The sequence below is a fragment of the Mirounga leonina genome, unplaced genomic scaffold, assembly GCF_011800145.1.
Source record: "Mirounga leonina isolate KUSES-001 unplaced genomic scaffold, KU_Mleo_1.0 Mir_288, whole genome shotgun sequence".
Lineage (NCBI taxonomy): Eukaryota > Metazoa > Chordata > Mammalia > Carnivora > Phocidae > Mirounga > Mirounga leonina.
In genome coordinates, this window is record NW_023270664.1 from 350,190 (window position 1) to 372,822 (window position 22,633).

The 22,633-nt window shown below is 45.2% G+C and overlaps 1 protein-coding gene across 6 annotated transcripts in view; it reads right to left on the reverse strand.

Annotated features, from left to right (window-relative positions):
- The window catches only part of DYNC2I1 (dynein 2 intermediate chain 1), a 55,941-nt gene that overhangs the window by 22,090 nt on the left and 11,218 nt on the right, over positions 1-22,633 (reverse strand). For 2 of the 6 annotated variants that reach the window (XM_035029749.1, XM_035029752.1), the window contains exons 4-15: positions 20,064-20,155; positions 17,535-17,843; positions 15,801-15,877; positions 14,285-14,339; positions 11,682-11,747; positions 9,425-9,502; positions 8,645-8,840; positions 7,456-7,558; positions 5,301-5,430; positions 3,298-3,409; positions 2,443-2,531; positions 1,084-1,213 (exon numbers count right to left, since the gene is read on the reverse strand). In XM_035029749.1, coding sequence (XP_034885640.1) covers positions 1,084-1,213; positions 2,443-2,531; positions 3,298-3,409; positions 5,301-5,430; positions 7,456-7,558; positions 8,645-8,840; positions 9,425-9,502; positions 11,682-11,747; positions 14,285-14,339; positions 15,801-15,877; positions 17,535-17,843; positions 20,064-20,155 — 1,437 coding nt within the window. Of the gene's footprint in view, positions 1-1,083; positions 1,214-2,442; positions 2,532-3,297; positions 3,410-5,300; positions 5,431-7,455; positions 7,559-8,644; positions 8,841-9,424; positions 9,503-11,681; positions 11,748-14,284; positions 14,340-15,800; positions 15,878-17,534; positions 17,844-20,063; positions 20,156-22,633 lie in introns of those variants that run through there. The other 4 variants (XM_035029750.1, XM_035029751.1, XM_035029753.1 and 1 more) reach the window with 4 other exon arrangements.

The following is a 22,633-nucleotide window of genomic DNA, read 5'->3' on the forward strand; positions in this document are numbered from 1 at the left end:
ATAAGTTCATGTTACTGGAACACAAAACAAACTAACGAGAGAAACCTGCACACTGCCCATTGGGGGAACTCATGCCTACCACACCCAAGGACCCTGTCCTGTAAGAACATACGTGCGTCATGTGTTTCTCACAAAGGATTCTAGATGCATGTATATAACCCAAGCTCCCTCGGTTTTGTGAGCTGTGTTACTCATCAGCTCCTGGAGCAAAGTGTGTCTTTAACTCCCGTTTCTTGGGGTGACGTGGGCTGTGGGAGTGTGAACATGCAGGTTTTGCCCCCGGAGCAGACCGAGGCAGCTGTAGAATCTGGCCCTCCTGGTACCACAACATGCCTTTACTGAGTTCAACCATAATACTGTCAGACTGGCACGCTCTCACCACAGGATTTCATTTACTGCCAGGTAAAGCCCTGAATATATTTTTATTCTTTCTATAAGTGCACTGTGTGCTTCTTTGTACATACAGTACAAGAAACAAATTATTTCAGAAACCAACAAAAATACTCTTCCTTTCCTTCCGACACAGACCAGGACAGACTGCAGACTACCTCACCAGCTGGAACAAGGCAAAGAGACGACCAGCTCAAGAAACATCAATTTGACCATGTGAACGCACTCTGCTTAGAGCAATTTAAACGGTCACACGTGTATGTGGCAGCTCAGCCGTGGTGCTCTGGGACCAGCTGAGGGCTGAGGATGAGGACCCATGGGAAGAGCAGCTACTCACTGGTTCACGGAACACCCCTCACGCGGCCCCCGGGGCCCCCACTCCAAGGAACAAGAGAAACCGAGCAACGGACTGGAAGAAACAGGATTTAAAACACACACACAAAACCTCCGCTTCCACTCATTTAAATTATGGCTCACTCCCTCTATTGCCTGGGGCCAGTGTTCATGTGAGTCTAACACAGTTTCCTTTTTAGAAGAAAACCGACTTTGCATTTCAGAGTTCTGCAGATGCTAAATCTCTGCTCTGTATTCAGTAAACCCCATGACCTTTACACAAGATGCAACAGTAAAGATCATTCTTTCAACATAAATGCTTGCTATGAGATTTCAACACACTTCAAGGCTCGCCCTTACTCTGAAGGAAGGGCAGGCTGGTATTCAGCTGAGAGGAGTTTTCACTGATATGCAGGGTGCTGTCCTGTGCCCCGGGGCACCAGCCGGGTTCGGCTCCCACACGATCCTCTTCAAGCAAAACCGCAATCACCTTTCAAAGACAGTGAGCAGTCCTTCATAAGCATTTCAAATATATTCACTTTTATAAGAACAAAACAAAACACAGAAATCATTACCTATCACATTTCTGAAAATAACTGCTTAACTCCAAGACATCACAGAAACGAACAGAACAAAATTATATTGTTCTCTCTGCACAATAATAGAAACAAACAGGTAAAGTTCCATTAACATAAACTCCACAGGAGAGTCATTATTTAAACGCTTTTCTAAAAACAACAGGAGGAGGAAAACAGCGGACCACCCAGTTTTCCTGACTAAAGAAGGGGCATAAAAATACGTCAGGGCATATACACCACTGTCTTTCTCATGGGGCCACAGTGAGGACAGAACGAGCAGTAGGTCCTGGAATGGCTCTCACAGGGTCATGTTTAGGGTGACGATGGGTAAGGGGACACACGGCAGAACCAGGAGAAACATCCACCGCAGAAATGGGACCAGCGTGGGAGGTTGGGCTGCAGAAGATGAAGGAGAGCTGGGAGGTTAAAGTCAGCCCAGACCCAACCAGGCCCACTCCGGCCTCACTCATTCCTACTCCAGCCCAACCTCCCTTCTCCTCACCCTGTACCCAAGGGCTCTCTCCTCGTAGCTCCCCATGAACTGACCCTAAAAGAGAAGCCGATTAAGTTTAAAATTACGTGGAAGTATGATCTATCTCATAAAGCACAGACTCTCTCCTAACACAGCACGGGGAGGAAGGAACCACCATGTGTCCAGAATACAGACGGGGAGACAGGCTGACTCCAACCCACACATCAGAGCCCATGTTTGCCACACTGGCCGCTCCCATAAAGACACAGGAGACAACTGAGGGCACGCGAGCCACTTCACTCTCAATAGTTTTAAGGCTCCTTTTGAGAGACTCACCCTGACACGTGGAGGGGCTGAGTGTTCAGAAATAGCTGGAGGTGGACGTGGGCTGAGACCATCAGCCGTGAGTTGATAACCAGCAGGTACATGGGGTTCAACAGACCATTCCCATCATCTTTGATTGTATTTTGTAAATTTCCAGTCAGTTAAAAGTCATGAATTTATTAATTTCGAATAGCCTAGTGTACGCCTGCCTTCACAATGTAGTAGGTCTGTTTTTCAGTCTACGTTTATGTTACAATATAAGCAACTGGTATTGAACTACAGACTCCAAGTACGCAGCCAGCCCTGTGGTGACACACATCGCGAGGGGGCCTGGTGAGCACGTACCTGGCACGCCGCCCGGAGGAAGCTGGACAGCCTGCGCGTGTCGACCTTCGGTGCAGCGGCCACATCACAGGGATCTCCACTCCTGCTCCCTAGAGAGAGCAGGCTGCACTGAACCAACCGAGTGGACCCTAAACTTCATGTCTTAACACACCTTAGGATTCAAAGAGTTGTTACAAACCTTTCCCTGGAAGGAAAAGTCAGAGAATTTTACGTTGTACTCTCTAGATCTACCACGATTTTTTCAAGAACAACTGCACCTTGTTTTATAGGAAGTCTGTACACAGAATCCTACTCACATGCACTAAGGGAAATAGTTAAAGGCATCAATTTAATCACTTTGTAAGTGTTAGGTTTGGGTATCTTCTTTTCTTAGGAGGAGGCTTACCTGAGGAAAGGGAGCAGTAGGGCCCCGGCCACACAGGGTAAGTCCTGTGAGTAAAAATCAACTAGGAAGGCGACCGGCATCAAGCATGGCACTGTGCATTCTCTGGGCCTTCCACCTAACACTCAGACAACATGTCTGGAAACCGAACCTCCTATCTGAAATTCTCTATTAATGAGAACAGGCCCATTTGAAAGCACTTGTTTGGAATATGGACTCTCCCTCTGTTTAGGAATAAAAGTGTTATCAACCCTGGTCAAGGCCCACACTGGGCCTTTAGCTCAGTGCTAATATTAGTGGTTCCCAAAAGCTAGTCTGCTTTTGCGAAGAATACTGGGTGTCTCCCCAGTCACACACAAACAGCCACACTGGAAGAAACGGTACAAGAAGAGATAACAGGAAAGGTAATAAACACAACACCAAAAATAACGTCAAGACACTGCACTCAGTGCTCAGAGCAAAGACCTGCTCACCCCCTGACACGGCCGTGCCCTCTCCGGGGTGCTGGGTCCACACCCCTCTGGTCTCTATCTCTTCAGTCTGGATGTCTCTGTCAACATTATCTTCATTGTACTGAACATATGCCTTAAAAAAAGAGAGATATGCTGGAATTAGCACTGGGTCTCAACTTCAGAGCAATTTCTCATCGTTGGAAAGAAAAAAACAAAAGTTTTAAAGTTAATAGTGAGTCTTCTTGCTTTTGTCAAAGGTGTTGTGGTAGAAATAACAATCCTGCAAAGACCGCTTGTGTCTTAAATGTTGATACATACAGGCCCAATTTTTTAAGGTATTTTCAAAAGGTCACATTAAACTGTTAGGTAAAAATTGCACAGAAGTGGAAGGAGACCCTGAGGCAGAGTCTTAAGTCCCAGAAGGGGAGTGACAGAGTCAGGAGCTGGAGGTGAGGACAGTGATTTTAAAAAGCTACGCATTAAAAGCCTGGAGCTCAGCATCCTGACCTTGAGGCTTCCAAGACCTTGGGGCTGCCGGATCAAGAGCCACATGGGTGGAGCATGCGCCCTCCTCCACCCCTGCCCCAAGGTAACCCCTAGACTCTACAGGATGCATTTGCTTTGCAGGTACAGTCCGACCCTAGGAGAAAGGCCCCCAGGATGTTCCAGTTCAACCTCGTAGGGGCAAAAACTCCCCATCCCAACCTGTGGGAAGTTTCCCAAAGGACTGAAAGCACGTCCATTAGACACAGCTCCTCCCAGCCCAGACCCAATAACATCCAACCTAGCCCCCTCTCCACCTTCAGACTGTCCTTCTGCTTTAACACACTGCTTTGTGCTTGCTGCTTTCCTTCTGGCGGTCTTTATTCAAACACGGATCCCCACAGAAATCTTCTCATTCACATAATACAGAAACTCCCTCATCCCTGACAAAACAATTTAGCTTCGGTTTGAAAATACTGCCACCTAGTCCACCAACTTCCTATTCTCCCAGAACATACTCTTGTCTTTCCAAAACCACACACAACTTTTTTTTATTTCGAAGAGGTACATGCTTCAGTAAAGATAAATGTGTTACTAATAGCTTTGAGATGAGCAGGTAACCTACACAAGGGTGGAGGGAGCCAGCAGTGAAGCCGACACTAATCGGTCAGCTTTCTGAGGTTTGCCTGTGCCCTTCTTCCTATGGAAAGAGTCTTACAGACGGAGTGTACCCAAGCACCTATTGACCGAAGACAGCATCAGGGACAGAAGAAAAATGTTCAGAACCTTTACAACCTCGTTGGGAAGTTGGACAGTTACGAAACTAATGCTTACAATACTACAGGGGAGTACAAAGTGTGTGGAGTAAGTCTGGAGTAAGAAAGAGAATTCAGTGGAAGCCATGAGGAAGGGATTCACCTAAGAAACGGACGTGGACACTGAGGACTGGGCAGGTAGAGGAGAGGAGGAAAGCAAGGTAACAGAGAGGCATGCGGGGATGGCGGGTTGGGGGGCGTGGAATGCAACAGATGGGATGATGGGCAACGGATCCAAACATAACATTCTGCTTGACTTTTTTTTTTTTAAGATTTTATTTATTTGCTAGAGGGAGACAGTGTGGGCAACAGAGAGTGAGCGACAGCACAAGCAGGGGGAGCGGTGGGCAGAGGGAGAAGCAGGCTCCCCGCTGAGCAGGGAGCCTGATGTGGGACCCAATCCCAGGACCCTGGGATCATGACCTGGGCCGAAGGCAGACGCTTAACGACTGAGCCCCCCAGGCGCCCCTCTGCTTGACTTTAAATAAAACATCCGCAAGTTTGGGAGCGTGCCCCATTCCACGTGGGCTCAGGAGCCTGTGGAGCATCCGTGGACATGAGCACAATCTTTCCAGGGTAATGAGCACCACATGATGAAGGGGTTCCCTTTTCCTCAAGTCTACATCCTTCCCACACCATTCCCAAGCTCTAACATTCTGGAACAAGATACAGTATAGCACAAGTATATCTTATTGTACTCTACTTGTTAATGCATCTTATACTAACCTGCTTCGTGTTTTTTTTCCCAAAGTTTCTGATATACATGTCATATTCATTTACTGGCGGTAGATCCAAGAGAGAGAAAGTGAATGAAAAATCTAAGTCAATGAGCCGAAGCAGCTTTGTACTGCGTGTCCTTTAAAATAAATTGGAAACAAGAGAAAAGTTAATAATATACAAAGGAAAGTACAGGGAGAGCATAAGGAACCTTATAATCAAATCAGGTAATTGTCGAGGAACAAATTTTCCGGTGGCTGTGAGTCTGAGGTATTGAACAGTTGTGAATAATAAGACAGTCATGCATACACCAGCAATGTGAATATAGAATGAACCAAATTTTTGATTATTCTAATTCCGTGCACCTGAGGTGAACACAAAATAAAGTTATGATATTCGCATGCCTAGAATTTTCATGGAGAGCAATTATTTCACTTCATGAATGGATGTCTTGATCAGAAGGATTACATTCTGTGATGTCACCTGGGCGGTGGCCAGGTGCACGCTGTCCTTTAGGCCACTCTTCCGAGATGACCAAACAGGAAGTGGCCAAGCAGCACATAGCACAGCCCATCGCCCCTCCCACCCAACGAGGCCGGCAAGATGCTGCTTGCACGTGGATTCCCCTGGCCTCGCACACCGTCCTTCTCCACTCACCTGAGCTGGTCTCTCTTTCCTTCCCGGCACCCTCATGTGGCGTGCCCAGGGATCAAGCCCTGTACTCACTGTTCGTCACCCCCACTGGAACATGAGCTCTGCCTGGCCAGTGTTTGCTTTCTTTCATTTACTATGACTTCCACACAGCTGGTGCTCAGTCTGCATGTGGGGCATGGTCTCCACCACCTGGGCAGCTCACAAATGAGATCTGCTCCCTCCCCATCCTTATGTGCCCATTCTCGGGCTTTCCCACTAACTGCCACCTTTCCATAACCTTAGCCTCTGGCCACTGTCACATCTTCCCCAATTAGTACCTCCAGTCCTCCATATTCAGTATAATTTCTGACCTAAAATAATGCATGTAACACACGTACACTTATGTATCATAATACGGTAACATCCCACGACCTGCTGCCCAACCCCAGAACCAGAAACCGTGGGATGACCTGTGCCCACATAGGGTCCCCCACTGCCCATGACAATCAGCATACAGAACTTGGTAACTATCATTTTCTTGCTTTGTAAAATATAATTTCATCTTACATTTATATATGCCTAAACATTACACTGTGTGGTTCTGATTATCTCTGAGTTTATAAAAATTACATTAAGCCGTATGTAGTTTCCAAGACTTGAATGAGGTTAAAGCAAAAAAACCTAGCCATAGTGGCAAAAACTGATTTTACTACCTTATATTTTATAAGGACAACAAAAATTATATGAAAACTTATTATTCATGATTTATTTGTGCATTAAGCAAAGTTTCCTGAGTACCCACTAAAGTCATATTTGAGCCAGATGGAATGATGGCTTTTAAACACAGGTTTTTAAAAAACATTTAATTTCTACATTTACTCCTATATCATACTTGAATTTAATATGATAGACCCTTTACTTGAGACTATACCCTTTGACTTTCATAAATTTCTGATTTTATAGATTTCTAAGTTATAAGCGTGGACTGTGACATCTGGGAGCCCTGGGTTCCAAACCCGAGCCTCACTCTCCTCATCTGTAAAATGGGGCTGCAGGGAATGAAGTAGTTGACACACAGGGAGCACAGTGCCTGGGACACAGAGGGAAACTCACACTACGTGCACCCAGCTGTTAGCACTCTTGACCCTTACAAATTGCTCAGCCTCCTCCTCTGAGAATGGACACAGGAACGCTGAGCTCTCCAGTGTGCGAGCACTAGGCAGCACTCGCTGCACCTCGAGTGGGAGCCCCACGCGGAGACGCAAGGAGGGCCAAGCTCATGCAGTTCAGGGAGCGCAGGGCTGTGACCCCGGGGTGACCCCAGAATCCACAAACGCTGGACGCCAAGCAGCAGTAGACATCGGCACACTTCACTGTTAACATGATAGTGGAACATGGAGACACGGAGCACAAATTTAAGAACATACCTAATGTCGGTAGTGAAAATAAAAAGAAAAGCTCTATTCTTTTAAAGCATACTGAAGTATATTAAAATTCCACAATACCCTTCACAAATTCCCAACACACCTACTTTTGCTTAAGGGCCTGAGTCCGACTCTTCTGACGGCGTGAGGCAGTTGCAAAATCAACAAAAATTCCACAAACAGGGGCTCTGGCAGGGGAACTGTTTTCATCTGTACAAAAAAAGAAAGCTATTTTCTGAAACTGAAATATTTCTTTCAAGCGGGACAGCTCCCCTGGCTTCCGAGACACTGGTTTCACTATAAGCCTAGAGAACAGTCTATGTATCAGCACTTGCCAGCTCAGTTCTGTCTCCTCCGCAGCAAGCGCAAAATACAAGGGTCCTAGGGGCACCTGGCTGGCTCGGTCGGAACAGGTGACCCTTGATCTCCAGGTCGTGAGTTTGAGCCCCACGTGAAGTGTAGAAATTACTTAAATAAATAAAACTCAAAAAAAAAAAAATGAGGATAATAATCATTCTGCCTAACCTTCATTTGGATTATTATATCAATTACTAATCATAATTAGTTGTATTAATTGCTAATTATTTTACTAGATAATTTAAAGTAGTATATCATCCAGTAATATTTTTAATATTGCCCTATTGACCTTTGGTGCTATGTTTAATGCTAATTTTTTTATCAGAATGTCATAGCTTTCCCTTTAAGTGACTTTAAGATATTTACTTCTACTCTTACAAGTGACTTTATCATAGCACAACGCCAAGAACTTTTGGGCAGAACACATTTCTAATTCCGTACAGGAAATCCCTGGGAAAGAAGTCTTGAGACACATCTGGCAGGCCACATTCCTGAACCTGTCTCCCCGAACCGGCCCTCAGCTCCGCAGCCACCGCCCAAGAGGCTTGCATCTGCTCTGAGCCTCCCGCTGACCTGCTCACTCTCCTCTGTGAGACTCAAAGACAGTGGCATCAGAAAACAGAGCATGCGCTGCAGACGGGCCGACTGACAGCAAGGGAGAAGTGAACAGGGCCACACGCAGGACTGGCGGTTCCCGTGTGAGCGCCCCCGGAAGGACCTGTGCTCACAGCTGCCCACAGGCTGCAGGCGCCGACCAGGGAGGCCATGTGCAGCTTGGGCCAGTACCTTCTGAGCGCCTCACACGGCACCTTGTGGGAGCCCACGACACTCACGCATCTGCCCCCAGTTAGAAGGACTCCACACTCAAGGACCCTGCAGGCGCGGGCGCCCGCCGTCCTGAGAGACGGATGCGTGAACCTGTCCTCGAGTCCCTCTCACCCTCCAGCAGACCTGGCTTCTGAGACAGTCTGCAGGACAGCTCGCCGATCCTTTCGTTTTCTGCATTAATGGCTTTCTGAATTTCCTGTATCTCCTTTTTTCTAGCCAGAGGAAGCTCTTCAATTTTCTCTTTTGGTTCCAGCTCGTTAAAGCTATCATCATCTCCATCACAAACCTCAAAGTCATCTTCGTAATCCTACAAACAATAATCACAGTTTTGGAACCTTTAGACAAACTGACTTTAAAGAACACACATACAGAACAAAACATACAATTTAGAATTTAAAACAGACAAAATGCTCATTATGGCCAAGAAAGATTTTTACAGTTAACGGACACCAATGCCCCTGAGTTATAGATCTGTATAAACTGCTGCCTTTTTCTCTAAAAATGAACCACGCTGTATAGATTTACATACACTGACAGGTGTCAGTAACAATAACGTGCTAACATTTTTGTGCTGAGAATGTGACAGGGTGTGTGTGTGTGTGTGTGTGTGTTTGTGAATATATGTACCCTATACACACACAGAGATTCTTTCCAATATACACATACAGGTTTGGATGCAGTGCACTTAATAGGCTAAATCGTAAAATCATTTAATTACATCACAGTGGTAAGCACTGATAGTACAGCACTTTTTACTGGTAACAAGCCTAAATCAAACAGATATAGAGTATTAAGAGTAACAAAAAGAGAAAGCTTTTAAGTTAATATAATTAAGCAGATTTTAGAACAAATTATTTTTAAGCCGAGAAAAATTTTAACTTCTATACAAACTTCAAAATCATCTTCAAAGCAAGCTCTATATTCATCAGCTCCAGCATTTTCTGAATCAATGCCTTCCTTTTCAATTTCCTAGAGGTAAAAATCAAACACATAAAAAAAAATTCAATCATAAATCTGAATCTTGCAAATAGGTTGGGAAAATGTTAAGATTAATTTGATGTTGCTGATTTTAAAATGTATTTATAAAATGAACATAATCCAACTTCAAATCCCTTAAAAATACCTTCCTACGTGGTGAATACGACCGTAAAGAGGAAAAGTTAACGAACTCATCCTTTTTGAGAAACCACCACGATGTGACGAGGTGCTACCGCGGCTGTCTCCTCCTCCCTGAGCAGCACACAAGCTGCGCAAATCCCGGCCCCTCAGACTCAGAGCACACCTGCCCCATCACTCCAGCACTCCGGGCCGGGCAACAAACACAGGGGGAGGGGTGCCCCGTCAGGCTCTGGACGTATGGTGGGGCTGCACACATCATCCCAAAGCCATCCTGGAAGAGGTACCCAGAAAACTGAGTAGAAACATGTTCCAGGTTTCCAGGATAAGAGGGTAGCAGAAATGAAACAGATGTTTAGAAAACTCGTATTTTCCCTCCGAAAGCGGTTTCTCTTCTTATCCACATCTGCTCTTCCACGTCGCAGGAGCCCCCCCAGGCCCCGACCCTCCCCCACCATCATCCTCAGCCCAGCACCCCCATCCCGGCCATGTCCCCTCTCATTCACTCAAGTTCAGAGACATCCTTCTTCAGAAAGAAACATGACTGCACCACACCTGCTTTCACGCCCCTGCCGGATGGCCCCCACACACCACACGTTCACCAGGGCTCTGGTTCTTACTCTGGAGGGGAAACAGTGAAGGGGAACTCTGGCAGCAGCGTGGGCCTGGGGGGCAAAGGGGCAGGATGACAGTGGCCGGGCTTTAGGGAAAAAATGACCCCGAGTCTGCAGGGGCAAAAACTGGATGGATGTCAGCACCTCCACCAAAACAGGCACAGAGGAGGGAGAGGGGGCCTAGGGCGAGAATGTGGTGAGTGCGAAGAGGAGACAGGGGCATCCAGGAGAGGACTGAGCTCGGGGAGCACCCAGTGGCACAGTCTGCCACCTGGAAGTGCACCTTTCTTCTCTAGAACCCAGGGCAGTGCCGTGCAGTAAACAATGCCCAAAACCAACGCTTGATGCCACAACCCAGCTGTTCCTCTAAGTGGCTACCTGGCCTGACTTTCTAAATAGGTACATTCTTGTATGCCCACAGGACTGAAAGGATTACTAAGGACACCTCATTGCCTGGGGGTGGGGAAGAGTTATTTTGTACAGATACTTTATAGGAAAAACTGCCCCCTAAAAAAGATCCTTTTTGGCACACTGTCATATAAAGTCACTGGACATTAGTGAACAACGCACCGACAGACAGGACACCTGCTAAGTGATAAGAGAAACAAAAGCAAATGCTGTGTTTTTGCAGGAGTTCTAAGCAAACCTTGCAGCTTCACACTGCTGAACCCCTGGCACACATACCCACAGGGGCTCTGCACCACGTCCAGGGCGATCCCTCCACTCGACTGGCAAACACTTCACCCCAGGGTGTGCCAGGCGCTCTGCCAGGGGCCACAGGGCTGACACAGCACCCTTTGTGGAGCTAGAGCCCAGCCAGGGACGATGACAACAAAGTGCCACCAGCAGGAGCTCAACCACCCCTTCCCTGGGGCCTTAAGTGGAGCACCATGGTGCTTTCTACTCATCAGCTTTGGAAAGAAGTACTCAGAGTTATCAATGATCTCCCCTTAAAAGAAGATAGTGCCATTTCCTTGATCTCCCTAGTTTGGCATATATTTCTGAAAATTATCTGTTACCTTGACTCTGTTTCACCGATAATGAATCACATCTTTTGAGACGTCTCTAGTTGGTTTCTGCAATTCTCCTCAACCCTCTCGCATTTAAATACAGAGCAGTGATGAGAAGGCTGGCTATTCACTTGGCTGGACCCTCTTCCCTGCCATGCTCTTTGCAAACCCTTCCGCTGCCCCCACAGAGGACGGCCACGGCGTCCAAGCACACGCACAGTGAGCCAATACTCTTCCAGGCCTTCAACAGCACCCCAGCCTCTCCAATGTCCCCTTCACACCTATGCTCTGCGGTCTAAAAGGAGTAATAATTACCCTAATAAACAGGTACTATGAAAGCAAAGAATCACCAGTAAAAGCACACCTTTGGATAGGAGCACCCAAAACGGAAAGACGCGCTCTCCTTACCGCCATTTCTTCTGTCCCGTGCCTCTGAGCCAGCTTCCACGCCGACGCGCCCTCTTCCCGGCTGTGCTGGAAGACAGCAGAGCCAGTCAGCAGCACGGGGAGGGTCTCCAGGGCAACCCCAGAGCCCACCCCGCCCCCCACGGAGGCGCTGCCCTCAGTGGCTGAGGACTGGGGTTCTGGCCCCAAGGTATACAAACAAGATCACCGAGGGCAAGTAACCTCAGTGCCTCGTTTTCTCCTCTGAGAAATGGGCATAACAACAGTACAGTGGTTCCCCCCCGCCTTACCCACAAGGATGCGTGCCAAGCCCCCCAGCGGAGGCCTAAAACTGTGGTCGGTACCAAACCCTACACGTACTACATTTTTCCCTATACATACATACCTATGATAAAGTGTCAGAGATGAACAATAACTAATAATAAAATAGGACAATTATAACGATATACCGTAATAAAAGTTATGTGACTCTGGACTCTCTCTCTCAATATATCTTACCATCCTGCACTCACCCTTCTCGTAATGACCTGAGATGACAGAATGCCCCAGGACGAGATGAAGGGAGGTGAGTGACGCAGGCGTCAGCTTAGCCTGACCTTCTGGCGATGCGACAGGGGAGGGCCATCTGCTTCCAGACCCCTGCTGACCACGGGTGTCCGAAACCGCAGATGAGGGGGCACCAGTGGACCTATTTCCTAGTGACAGGGGCAGATAAAGTGCCCCTGTGCCGGCGAGGGAAACGCTGATTTCCACTCCTGTTGTGGTCACTGGCACGAGGAAGAGACAAGTCCTAGACATCACTACCCACTGGTCAGTGCATAAAACTGGGGACAGGATGGCGTATTACCATGACGAGAATAAGGAGCTTTCCACATATCCAGAAAATTACTCTGGCGTATGGTAGGCTTCTCATAATGCTGAAGAATTAAACCAAGACAAACTCAGTGTCGATGCTATAAAACAAATGACCTAATCATAAGCCAAAATGAGATGTCAAGTACCTTCAAGAATGCTTCAGGGGAAAAATATATCACAAATATTGCTTGGCTGGCAAAAAAAAGAATGAAATATCTTATTGATAATTTTTATATTGATCACATGTTGAAAGAATAATAGTATTCCAGAAATACTGGATTATATAACATGTTATTAAAATGAATTTTGTTTCTTTTTGCTTTTTTAATATGACTACTAGAGAATTTATAATTATAAATGTGGCTGACATTATAACTCTAGTGAATAGTGCTAATCTAGAGCTCATTAGAACTGGGAGATGTAAGGAAAACACTATAAAATCTATATATTTTCATCCAACAACTCCAGTTCAAGAATTTATCCACAAAAACTGTGAGGCAGATCTACATCACTCGAACGATGAATTGGGAAAAACAGGATGCTGCATGGGGGGTGGGAGTGCATGTGCAAAACAGAAAAAAGGCATCCCCAACTCCCAAATATAAATATTCATATACAAGTATAAAAGACTATATAGGAAAAAGATTACCTGGGAAGAAGTTGTTGTAAGGCTAACTTTTGTCCTTAGGTGTGGCTTTAGCTAGATGGTCAGTGATCCAACCACTCCCCAAAACTGAATGAATAAAACATACCCACATCAAAATAATATATGCCCTGCGATCTAATTTATGTAAAATTCCATGTGTTTCTGTGTATGCATATGGAATAGAGAGATACACAAAAATATGGCACAAAACGTTAAAGATGATTATCTCAGGGTCATGGGTTTCAGATAACTACCAAAGAAAGTGACAGGAAAAATTATTCTTCAGAAATAATGACGCAAATCTCCTTGCCATATTACCCATGATAAAAAACAACAAACCAGGAAAATGGCTGGATGATAATTAACCCCCCAGCGCCGACCACTTCATAGTTACTAAATATTCATTATGAAGACTATTCTGATGGTAAGTGCAATGATGGTAAGAAACACAAAGACCGGGAATCGCCCTCCACGCGCAGGAGACAGTCACATGGGAGGGCAGGACCATGCATGGCGTGCTGGTGTTGGTAACAAACGTGGGACAGAACTTGCCTGCGAGGTCCCTGGAGCCTGGGCCTCCCTGCGGGAGGACTAACCCTGAGCCAGTGTGCTCACCTGCCAGACTGCGGACCTCTTCCAGAGACAGCTGTGGGGGTTCCTGTCTCCAGGAGCCTGTCCCATCCCCCGAGGGGCACGGTGTGCTGCCATGAAATGCTGTCACTCTACCCTCCATTCTTCCCTTCAATTCTGAATTTTGAGGCTCCTCTGTTAGGTACGTGCTCATTTATAACTGTGACCTCTCCCTGCGAGCTGATCATCGCCAGGAAAGGTCCTCCGCTTCACTGACCTTCCGTCCCAGTCGATCCTGCTGACATGAGCACAGCCACTCCAGCTCTGACACAGGTGACGCTTTATCTGGTGTTTGTCTACTTTCAATCTATCTGAGGCTTTTAATCTAAACATGTCCACTATGTCCTCCTGGAATCACCACTCAGATCAACCCATCTGCGGGCGAGGCCTGTGTCGGGCTCTGCTTTCCAAGGCATCACAAACTGAGACTCACGGCTAATCTTGCTGCAAAATAAAGTCAACATAAGTGTCTTACCTTCCTTCTTGAGTCTTTATCTTTTCCATTATTTCTTACTAAATCCTCTGCATACCTAGAAAGTATGATCAAATTCAAAATTAATTTTATTTTATTTTTTTTTTTTTTAAGATTTTATTTATTTATTTCACAGAGGGAGACACAGCGAGAGAGGAAACACAAGCAGGGGGAGCGGGAGAGGAAGAAGCAGGCGCCCCGCGGAGCAGGGAGCCCAATGCAGGGCTCGATCCCAGGACCCTGGGATCATGACCTGAGCCGAAGGGAGACGCTTAACAACTGAGCCACCCAGGCGCCCCTCAAAATTAATTTTAAACACAGACTTGAGACATAAAGCATTTTTCACCTCCGCGAAGGCTCTCATCGGTATCTGGTATGTCCCATCACATGTCTGAAGCATATCTCGTTACAACTGTGGACACTAAAGTCTTCCTACACTGTTGGTATTTCAGCAGCAATCCAAGAAAGAAAACAGCCTCAGCAGAGAGAAGAAACTATGTGTTCTGACAAAGTTGTATGTGTGTATGACTCTCTATCCTTAAGAGAGTTCTAGAACACTCCTGTAATTTTATTAGGCAATCCCAAAAAAAGAATGAGATCCTGCCATTTGCAAGAACATGGATGGGAGCAAGAGCGTATTCTGCTAAGTGAAATAAGTCAGTCAGAGAAAGACAAATACCATATGATCTCACTCATATGTGGACTTTAAGAATTGAAACAAATGAGGAAAGGGGGAAAAAAGAGAGGCAAACCAAGAAACAGACTCTTCCCTCTAGAGAACACACTCCTGGTGACCAGAGGGGTGCGGGGTGGGGAACGGGGGAAACAGGCTGGGGATGAGCACCGGGTGGTGCACGGATGTGCTGAATCACTACATTGTACCCCTCATACTAACATTACACTGTATGTGAACTACACTGGAATTTAAATAAAAACTTAAAAAAGAAATCTAGAGCTTATGTACAAAATGAGATTTTACAAACTCTAATCTGTGATCTTCACAAAACCCACACAAAACAGGTACTATTACTAGACTTTTACCAGCAGAGAAAGGGCTCTGGGGGGCTACCCAACACGCCCAGGAGAGGCAGACGTGCCGTTCCAGCAGGCTGTCATCCATGCCCTGGCTGTGGCTAGACAGACTTCATCTGCTGTCCGCACCCTGACTGGTCTGGGCACTGGTGGCAGTGAAAGGGGTGGGAGCCCACCTGCAGAAACCCTGCCCTCTCCGGGTATCGAGTGCTGCAGGGCTGGAACCGCTTCTCACACACTCACACCCCAAAGTGAGTACTGATCTCCAAGTTCATGTGAGCAAATATAAAACAAGCAAAATAGGACTAAGAATTTATAGCAAGTTCCAAGCTCCTCAGGTGCACCTAGAATATAATTTGGAGGGGCTGTATCAAGAGTAAATGAAGTGTATCTATAATTCACTCTCATTTACTGGCTATAATCAGGCCCCATAAGAAAGACTCATGTTCACACATTCTACGAGAAGCACGGGGCACACAAGAGTCACCAGAGAACGCACGTTCCTTCCCAGCTGCCGGTGGGATCTCTCCTTGAACTTGCACCCCGATTTCGGTGTTCACTGTTCTATGAAACAAAAAATTCCATGACACTCATTAGCATAACATAATGAAGTCACTGTAATTGTAAACTCTGTACAACAAGCATGGACTCCAAATTTAACAAAAGCATCGACACCACAGATGTAACTGTTTTGACCAGCTACCTTCAGCCGATTACATAATTAATGCAAGGAAGATGAGTAAAGGTATACTAAAAGATGATTATACGTTACCTCAGTATGTAAAAGACATTTCTACTTATCAATTTCACATTACTTTCAGATAAATCTGACTAGTTCCTTACACTGCTTTAAAATTATGAACTTTCAAATATAACGTGGCTATTTCATAGATTCATCCACCTATAGAAAAGAAAATTTAAACAACTGCTTTATAAATTCTACTTCTATAATTCTCTAAAATCAAGTGAATTTGTAAAAATAAAATTAAAACCATCAGATTGCAAGCCAAGAAATCCAGGTAGGTGGTTTAAAGAAAGAGGCATCTGTTGAGTAAGGACTGGCTAGAAGCATGGCCTAGAGGGAAGGGCATGAGGCCGGAATGTGACAGGTGAAGACCCCAGGGGACCAGGGCGAGTGCTCCCTAGGGCAGAGAAATCTCACAGACCTGGGGACGGATCCATGAAGATGAAGAGTGCAGAGCAAAGGCAGGACTAAATGACCCACCAAGAAAATCCGGAGGGCAATACACAACGTGTACCAAAAGCCTTAAAAACAGTTAAAAATATGGCCCTTCTTTTCACTACATCTATGTCTTTGGGATAAATACCCAGTAGTGCAATTGCTGGGTCATAGGGTAGCTCTATTTTTAACTGTTTGAGGAACCTCCATACTGTTTTCCAGAGTGGCTGTACCAACTTGCATTCCCACCAACAGTATAAGAGGGTTCCCCTTTCTCTACAACCTCTCCAACATTTGTTGTTTCTTTCCCTGTCCATTTTTGCCATTCTAACTGGTGTAAGGTGGTATCTCAATGTGGCTTTGACTTGAATTTCCCTGATGGCTAATGATGATGAAAATTTTTTTCATGTGTCTATTGGCCATTTGTACGTCTTCTTTGGAGAAGTGTCTGTTCATGTCTTCTGCCCATTTTTTGACTTGATTATGCTAAGTGAAATAAGTCAAGCAGAGAAAGTCAATTATCATATGGTTTCACTCATCTGTGGAACATAAGGAATAGCATGGAGGACATTAGGAGAAGGAAGGGAAAAATGAAGGGGGGGAATTGGAGGGAGAGATGAACCATGAGAGACTATGGACTCTGAGAGACAAACAGGGTTTTAGAGGGGAGGGGGGAGGGGGGATGGGTTAGCCCGGTGATGGGTGTTAAGGAGGGCACGTACTGCATGGAGCACCGGGTGTTGTATGAAAACAATGGATCGTGGATCACCACATCAAAACTAATGATGTATTGTATGGTGACTAACATAACATAATAAAATTAAAAAAAAATAAAGTACATTCACAATATAATCAGAAAATCTGACTTCATATTTCCTACTATATCAGCAATTTCTCTATATTGATCACATTACACAGACTTGAATCATGTTTTTACAAAGACAAGTCTTATCCTCTGGCTACAGAGAGAGAAAATTCTTCTCTAATAAGAGGGCCAGTCTTAGGATGACTACAGAGGCTACGAAGCATCAGAAATGGTACCTTGGACTCCTTTTTCTTAAGATCTTCTCTCGACAACCTCTCTTTTTTATCCGTGTTACTTTGGCGCCTCTCTTCATCAAAATGAAAACCTTCCTTGTGTCGCTTTTCCTTGTGTCTTTCTTCCCCCTCCTTGTCAGAGAAGGAGTTACTTTTTTCTTTTGGATACTTTTCTCTTTTTTCCCTTGTGCTGCTTTTTTCTCCATGTTTCCTTTCTCGATCTGGTTCTTTCTGCTTCTTGTGTCTCCTTTCGCCTTCTTCTTTATACAGCCAGTACGTAAGAGGATTGTCTTTACTGTCACCATACTGCAGCTTTGAATGGGACAGATTGCAGAATGCGTGAGCATACGAAACGTGGGCTGCCATCCTTCATACATGCGTGAAGCTGCACTGCCCTCCCTCCTCGACCCCGACTCTAAAGATGTGCTTCCGGAAAGAAAAACCCGCTGCTGGCGACACAACCCACACGGTAGTGGCAGGCATCACACTCCTGCCTTCACCCTGATATGGAAAACCACGTGCAAACTCCTCAGCATGGCAAGCATGCCCCCCTCCTCCACAGCCTGTCCTTGTCACTCCTGTCACCTTCTCCCCAGCTGTGAATGCGTCCTGCACTCCACCAACCCCAGTCCCTCCTTGAGATGTGTAACCTCTGTGAGCAGAGCACCACGCGCCCTACCAGCCTCTGTCCTTGGCAGTTCACACGTCTGCTCCCCCACAGGGAGATTCCTAAAACCAGGCACCACTGTGCAGTCATCTCTGATTCCCAAAACCACTGTGGGTGCTCAGTAGTAACTGGTGACATCCATCACATGGTGACACACAGCTCTTAGCAGAACATGCTGCTGACATGTCATATTTTTGGCTCAGACTCACAGTTTTGGGAGCATCATCAGTATGTCTCAACTGAACCCCAAATGGAACTGCCCTTTCCTCCCACCGAGGGCCTCCTCTACTCACACCCAACAGTGGGTCACTGCTCGCCCTCCAGCCACAGGGCCCTTACCTCCTTCTCGGCTCAGTCCCCATGGATCCCACTCCCGCCATCCCCCCTGTGGCTGCCCAGCAGCCTCCTGACTCCTCTCCTTCACCTCATTCCCACCCACTCTGCTCATCTCCGCCAGGATAACCTTCCTAAAGAAAAACGTGCTGGCAAGCTCCATGACCAAACTCCTCAGTCGTAAAGCTAGGTTACTACCACATACCTATCACCAAAATCAATTCTACGGGATTAAAGATTTAAGTGTTAAAAAAATTATAAGGACCCAGAACAAAATACAGGCGACTACTTATGTAATCCTGGTGTGGGGAGAAGGCTCTCCGAGCCTTACATCAACAACCAAAACAAGGAAAGACAGACCTGACTACCTCGCACTTTAAACTTACTAAAAAAAACAAAGATCCCACAAACAAAATTCAAAACAGAAATGGAAACAGAAATAACTAGCAGGGAGTTCATCTTTAAAGTACTCTTAGAATAAATGCTCCATTAGGAAAGTAAGCAAACATGCAGAGGGGATAACTAACAACAGGGCAGTAAACCCTTTCATAAAATGTTCAGAAGTGTTCCTTTGTTCTGAATCAAATTAGCAAAGATTAAAAATTATGATCATGCCCAGTTGCTGCTTTGGACATGGGGAATTACACTCTGATGATATAAGTAATCACAGCTTTTCTGTACAGCAAATGGGTTAAGTTTATATTTACTTTCATCTAGCAAGTTCATTTCTAGAAATTAATCATAGGAAAATAATTATGAATAAAGGCAAAAACTTTACCCCATCGATGTCTTTATAATAAAAAAAAATTCAGAAGCAACCTAAGTGTCCAAAAAAAAAGCAGATGTATCAAGAAAATTGACACACGCATATCATTATATTGTACAGCCATTAATATTATATAGAAGTATGACTTAGAAAAATGTTCCAAGTGTATCCAGTTTAAAGTTTTTTGTTTTGTTTTTAATTTTTTTTTTTTAAGATTTTATTTATTTGCGAGAGAGAGAATGAGAGACAGAGAGCATGAGAGGGAGGAGGGTCAGAGGGAGAAGCAGACTCCCTGCTAAGCAGGGAGCCTGACGTGGGACTCAATCCCGGGACTCCGGGATCATGACCTGAGCCGAAGGCAGTCACTTAACCAACTGAGCCACCCAGGCGCCCCCAAGTGTATCCAGTTTAAAGTTCATAAAAGAGTAAAAATCCAATTTAAGAAAACATATATGTATATATACACAAATGCATATGTAAACCTACTCTGTTAGGATATATACTTAAATATTATCAATAATCGTCTTGGGGTGGAATTTGTTTTTATTTTCTTCTTACTATTTATTTGTATTTTCTAAATTTTCCAAAATCACCATGTATTTCTCCTGAAAAGAAAACAACACATGCGTAAGGAAAAGTGGCTGAGAACTTCCTCAGACCTTGCATCCTGTGTGACAGCACTTTCCAAAAATGCTTCTACTAACAATGCATCAACAGGCTGTACTCTGCAGACTCCGGAGAGCCCTTTCTGGGTTTGCCCACGTACCTTTCTTTCTCTGTATCGTCTTTCTCTTTCTTCGTCCCTCCTCTCAGGGTCTTCATCTCTCCTCTCCTTCTCTTCCGTTCTCACTTTGCTTACTACAAAAATAGAACATATTTTTGACATTCCCAAACGTCAGCACATCAGAATAACCTAACATCCTGCTGCACTCTTTACTGTACATGTTGCATCATTATGTAGTATATTTTAACACATATGAAAACATATTCTTCAATTAAAACACATCCTTCAATATCAAGCATGAGAAGTCCTAGAATCTAAACTTAAAATGGGCTAAGGAGGGAGACTGCAATGGCAACTGAAGCAATCTGGAAAAGATCAGACTGACCCCCTGGAAACTCAAGAGGGGCAGTAGCCCACATACACGCCATCCGAGTTCCTGGCCACTGACCGAGGTGCCCAGGGAAGCAGAGCCCAGTCCACTACGAAAAACTGGCCCAGTCACCAAGTGCTCGGAGGCAAAGAAAAAATGCCTGCCTCGGGGACAACAGGGGAACTGCACAGCCCCATAGCCTCCTAGGGCCCACTGCTGAGGGCACAGCGGATGCAGGAGGCCCCTGTGATAAAGATGCAACGTGCGGCCCACCTGCTGGCACACACCCCTACCCACCATTTGAGATCTCTCCCTGATAGTGAAATTAGATTCACTTTTTTTTTAATTTTTTTAAATTTTTTATTGTTATGTTAGTCACCATACATTACATCATTAGTTTTAGATGTAGTGTTCCATGATTCATTGTTTGTGCATAACACCCAGTGCTCCATGCAGAACGTGCCCTCTTTAATACCCATCACGAGGCTAACCCACTCCCCCACCCCCTCCCCTCTAGAACCCTCAGTTTGTTTCTCAGAGTCCATCGTCTCTCATGGTTCGTCTCCCCCTCCGATTTCCCCCCTTTCATAGAGATTCACTTTTCAATCTGCACAGACAAAAAAAAAAGTCATTAGGCTTAAAATTAAGAGAATCAATAATTTAAAAGATGAGGACAAAATTAAACAGAGATCACTGAAACAAAGTTCATTCAGAAAGTGCTTGTGGAGTACTGACTGCTATTCTGGGAGCCTGGGATACAAGAGATCAAAACAGCAGGGATGGGGGACACAGAAGCGTCAGGGAGCGAAGGGCCAAGTTCCAACAGACTGCAGGAGAAAGACTGGGGTCCGAGTGACTCCCAGGTTTTCTGACTTGAGGAAGGGAAGGATGCGGCTGCCATCAACTGACATGGGTAAGGCTTTGGGGAAACAGGATTTGTGGGGATTTCAGAAGCCCAGTTCAGACCCACTAAGTTGCAACGTCTACCAGACACCAAAGGACAAGAATTCAAAGCCCAGAATTCAGGGACGAAAACTAGCTGGGAACCAAAACTTGGCAATCAAGAACAGATGACTAGTATTTACAATCATGAGAAAGGGTGCAGTCACAGGGGAGAGAACAGCTACAGACGTAGGGCAAAGATCACGCGCCTCACAGAAGGGGAGGCTCACAGGAGACGGGAAGAGGCACATAAATAGCCAAGGAAGGGGAAAGACTGTCAAAGAGTCTAACTGCACAATTATTCATACCAATAATGCATTGAAAAAACAAGATCAGGTAGCAACCAAAAAAGATCTGAGAACCAAAAAGATTTTATTAGAAATACATACCAAGAACATCAATATAATAACCCTAAAAAGAGGCAATGGAGAGTAAGGTAGTTGCTGTTAAACATGCTGAGTGGTGACCCCATTAACCCATAATCCCACCCCTAAGTACACTTCACCCAACAAAAATGCACGCTCACACTCCAGGAGGTGCCCTGCTTCTGGGCTCTGTGCAGACCCAGGCAGCGGCCTCAGGAGCAGAAGGCAACAGTAGTAATAGGGAACATGAATAAGGGGCCTTGGTTTCCATCCTGTTCATAACCAGGACCTCAAGCCTTCCTGACAAATCTAAGAATTACTATGTATTCTTTAAATATATTCCTTTTTGTTTACATTAGCTAGTTAGAATTTTTTAGAAAAACATATACTATTTGTACAGTAAAAAAATGACGAAACTTACATGGGGGGAAGTATGCACATTTATCTTAGAATTCCTGGGAATTAGATAAAAATATTTAAATCTTGCTTGGAATAAAACTGACACTTTTGGGGAATTCTTCTAATTAAAGAGCATTATTTTCAGATACGTACAATGTAGATTGAGCTTTAGTGAGGTAGTCTAAAATGTGCCTTAATAGTAAAACTGTAGCAAATATTGAGAAAATTGTTACTCCTTCCATTCACTGAAATGAGTTTTTAAAATGTAAAAATAAAAAACAGTGAAAAGTACATACATACCTACACACACACACAACAGAGGCCTATACCTTCAAGGTCAAGCTAAGAGATTTATGAAAATCATGAAAGAAAATACAATGATGAGTGAGCACTGCAAGAGAGGGAAATGCCCTGAGCACTAAGCTCTTTTACAGAGAAATACAGACAAGATGCAGCCACCAGCCACGCAGTGCCTCAGGGGAATATGGGGCTGCACCAGGTGCAAAGGTTCCACGGGGACACATGCAGCCACCAGC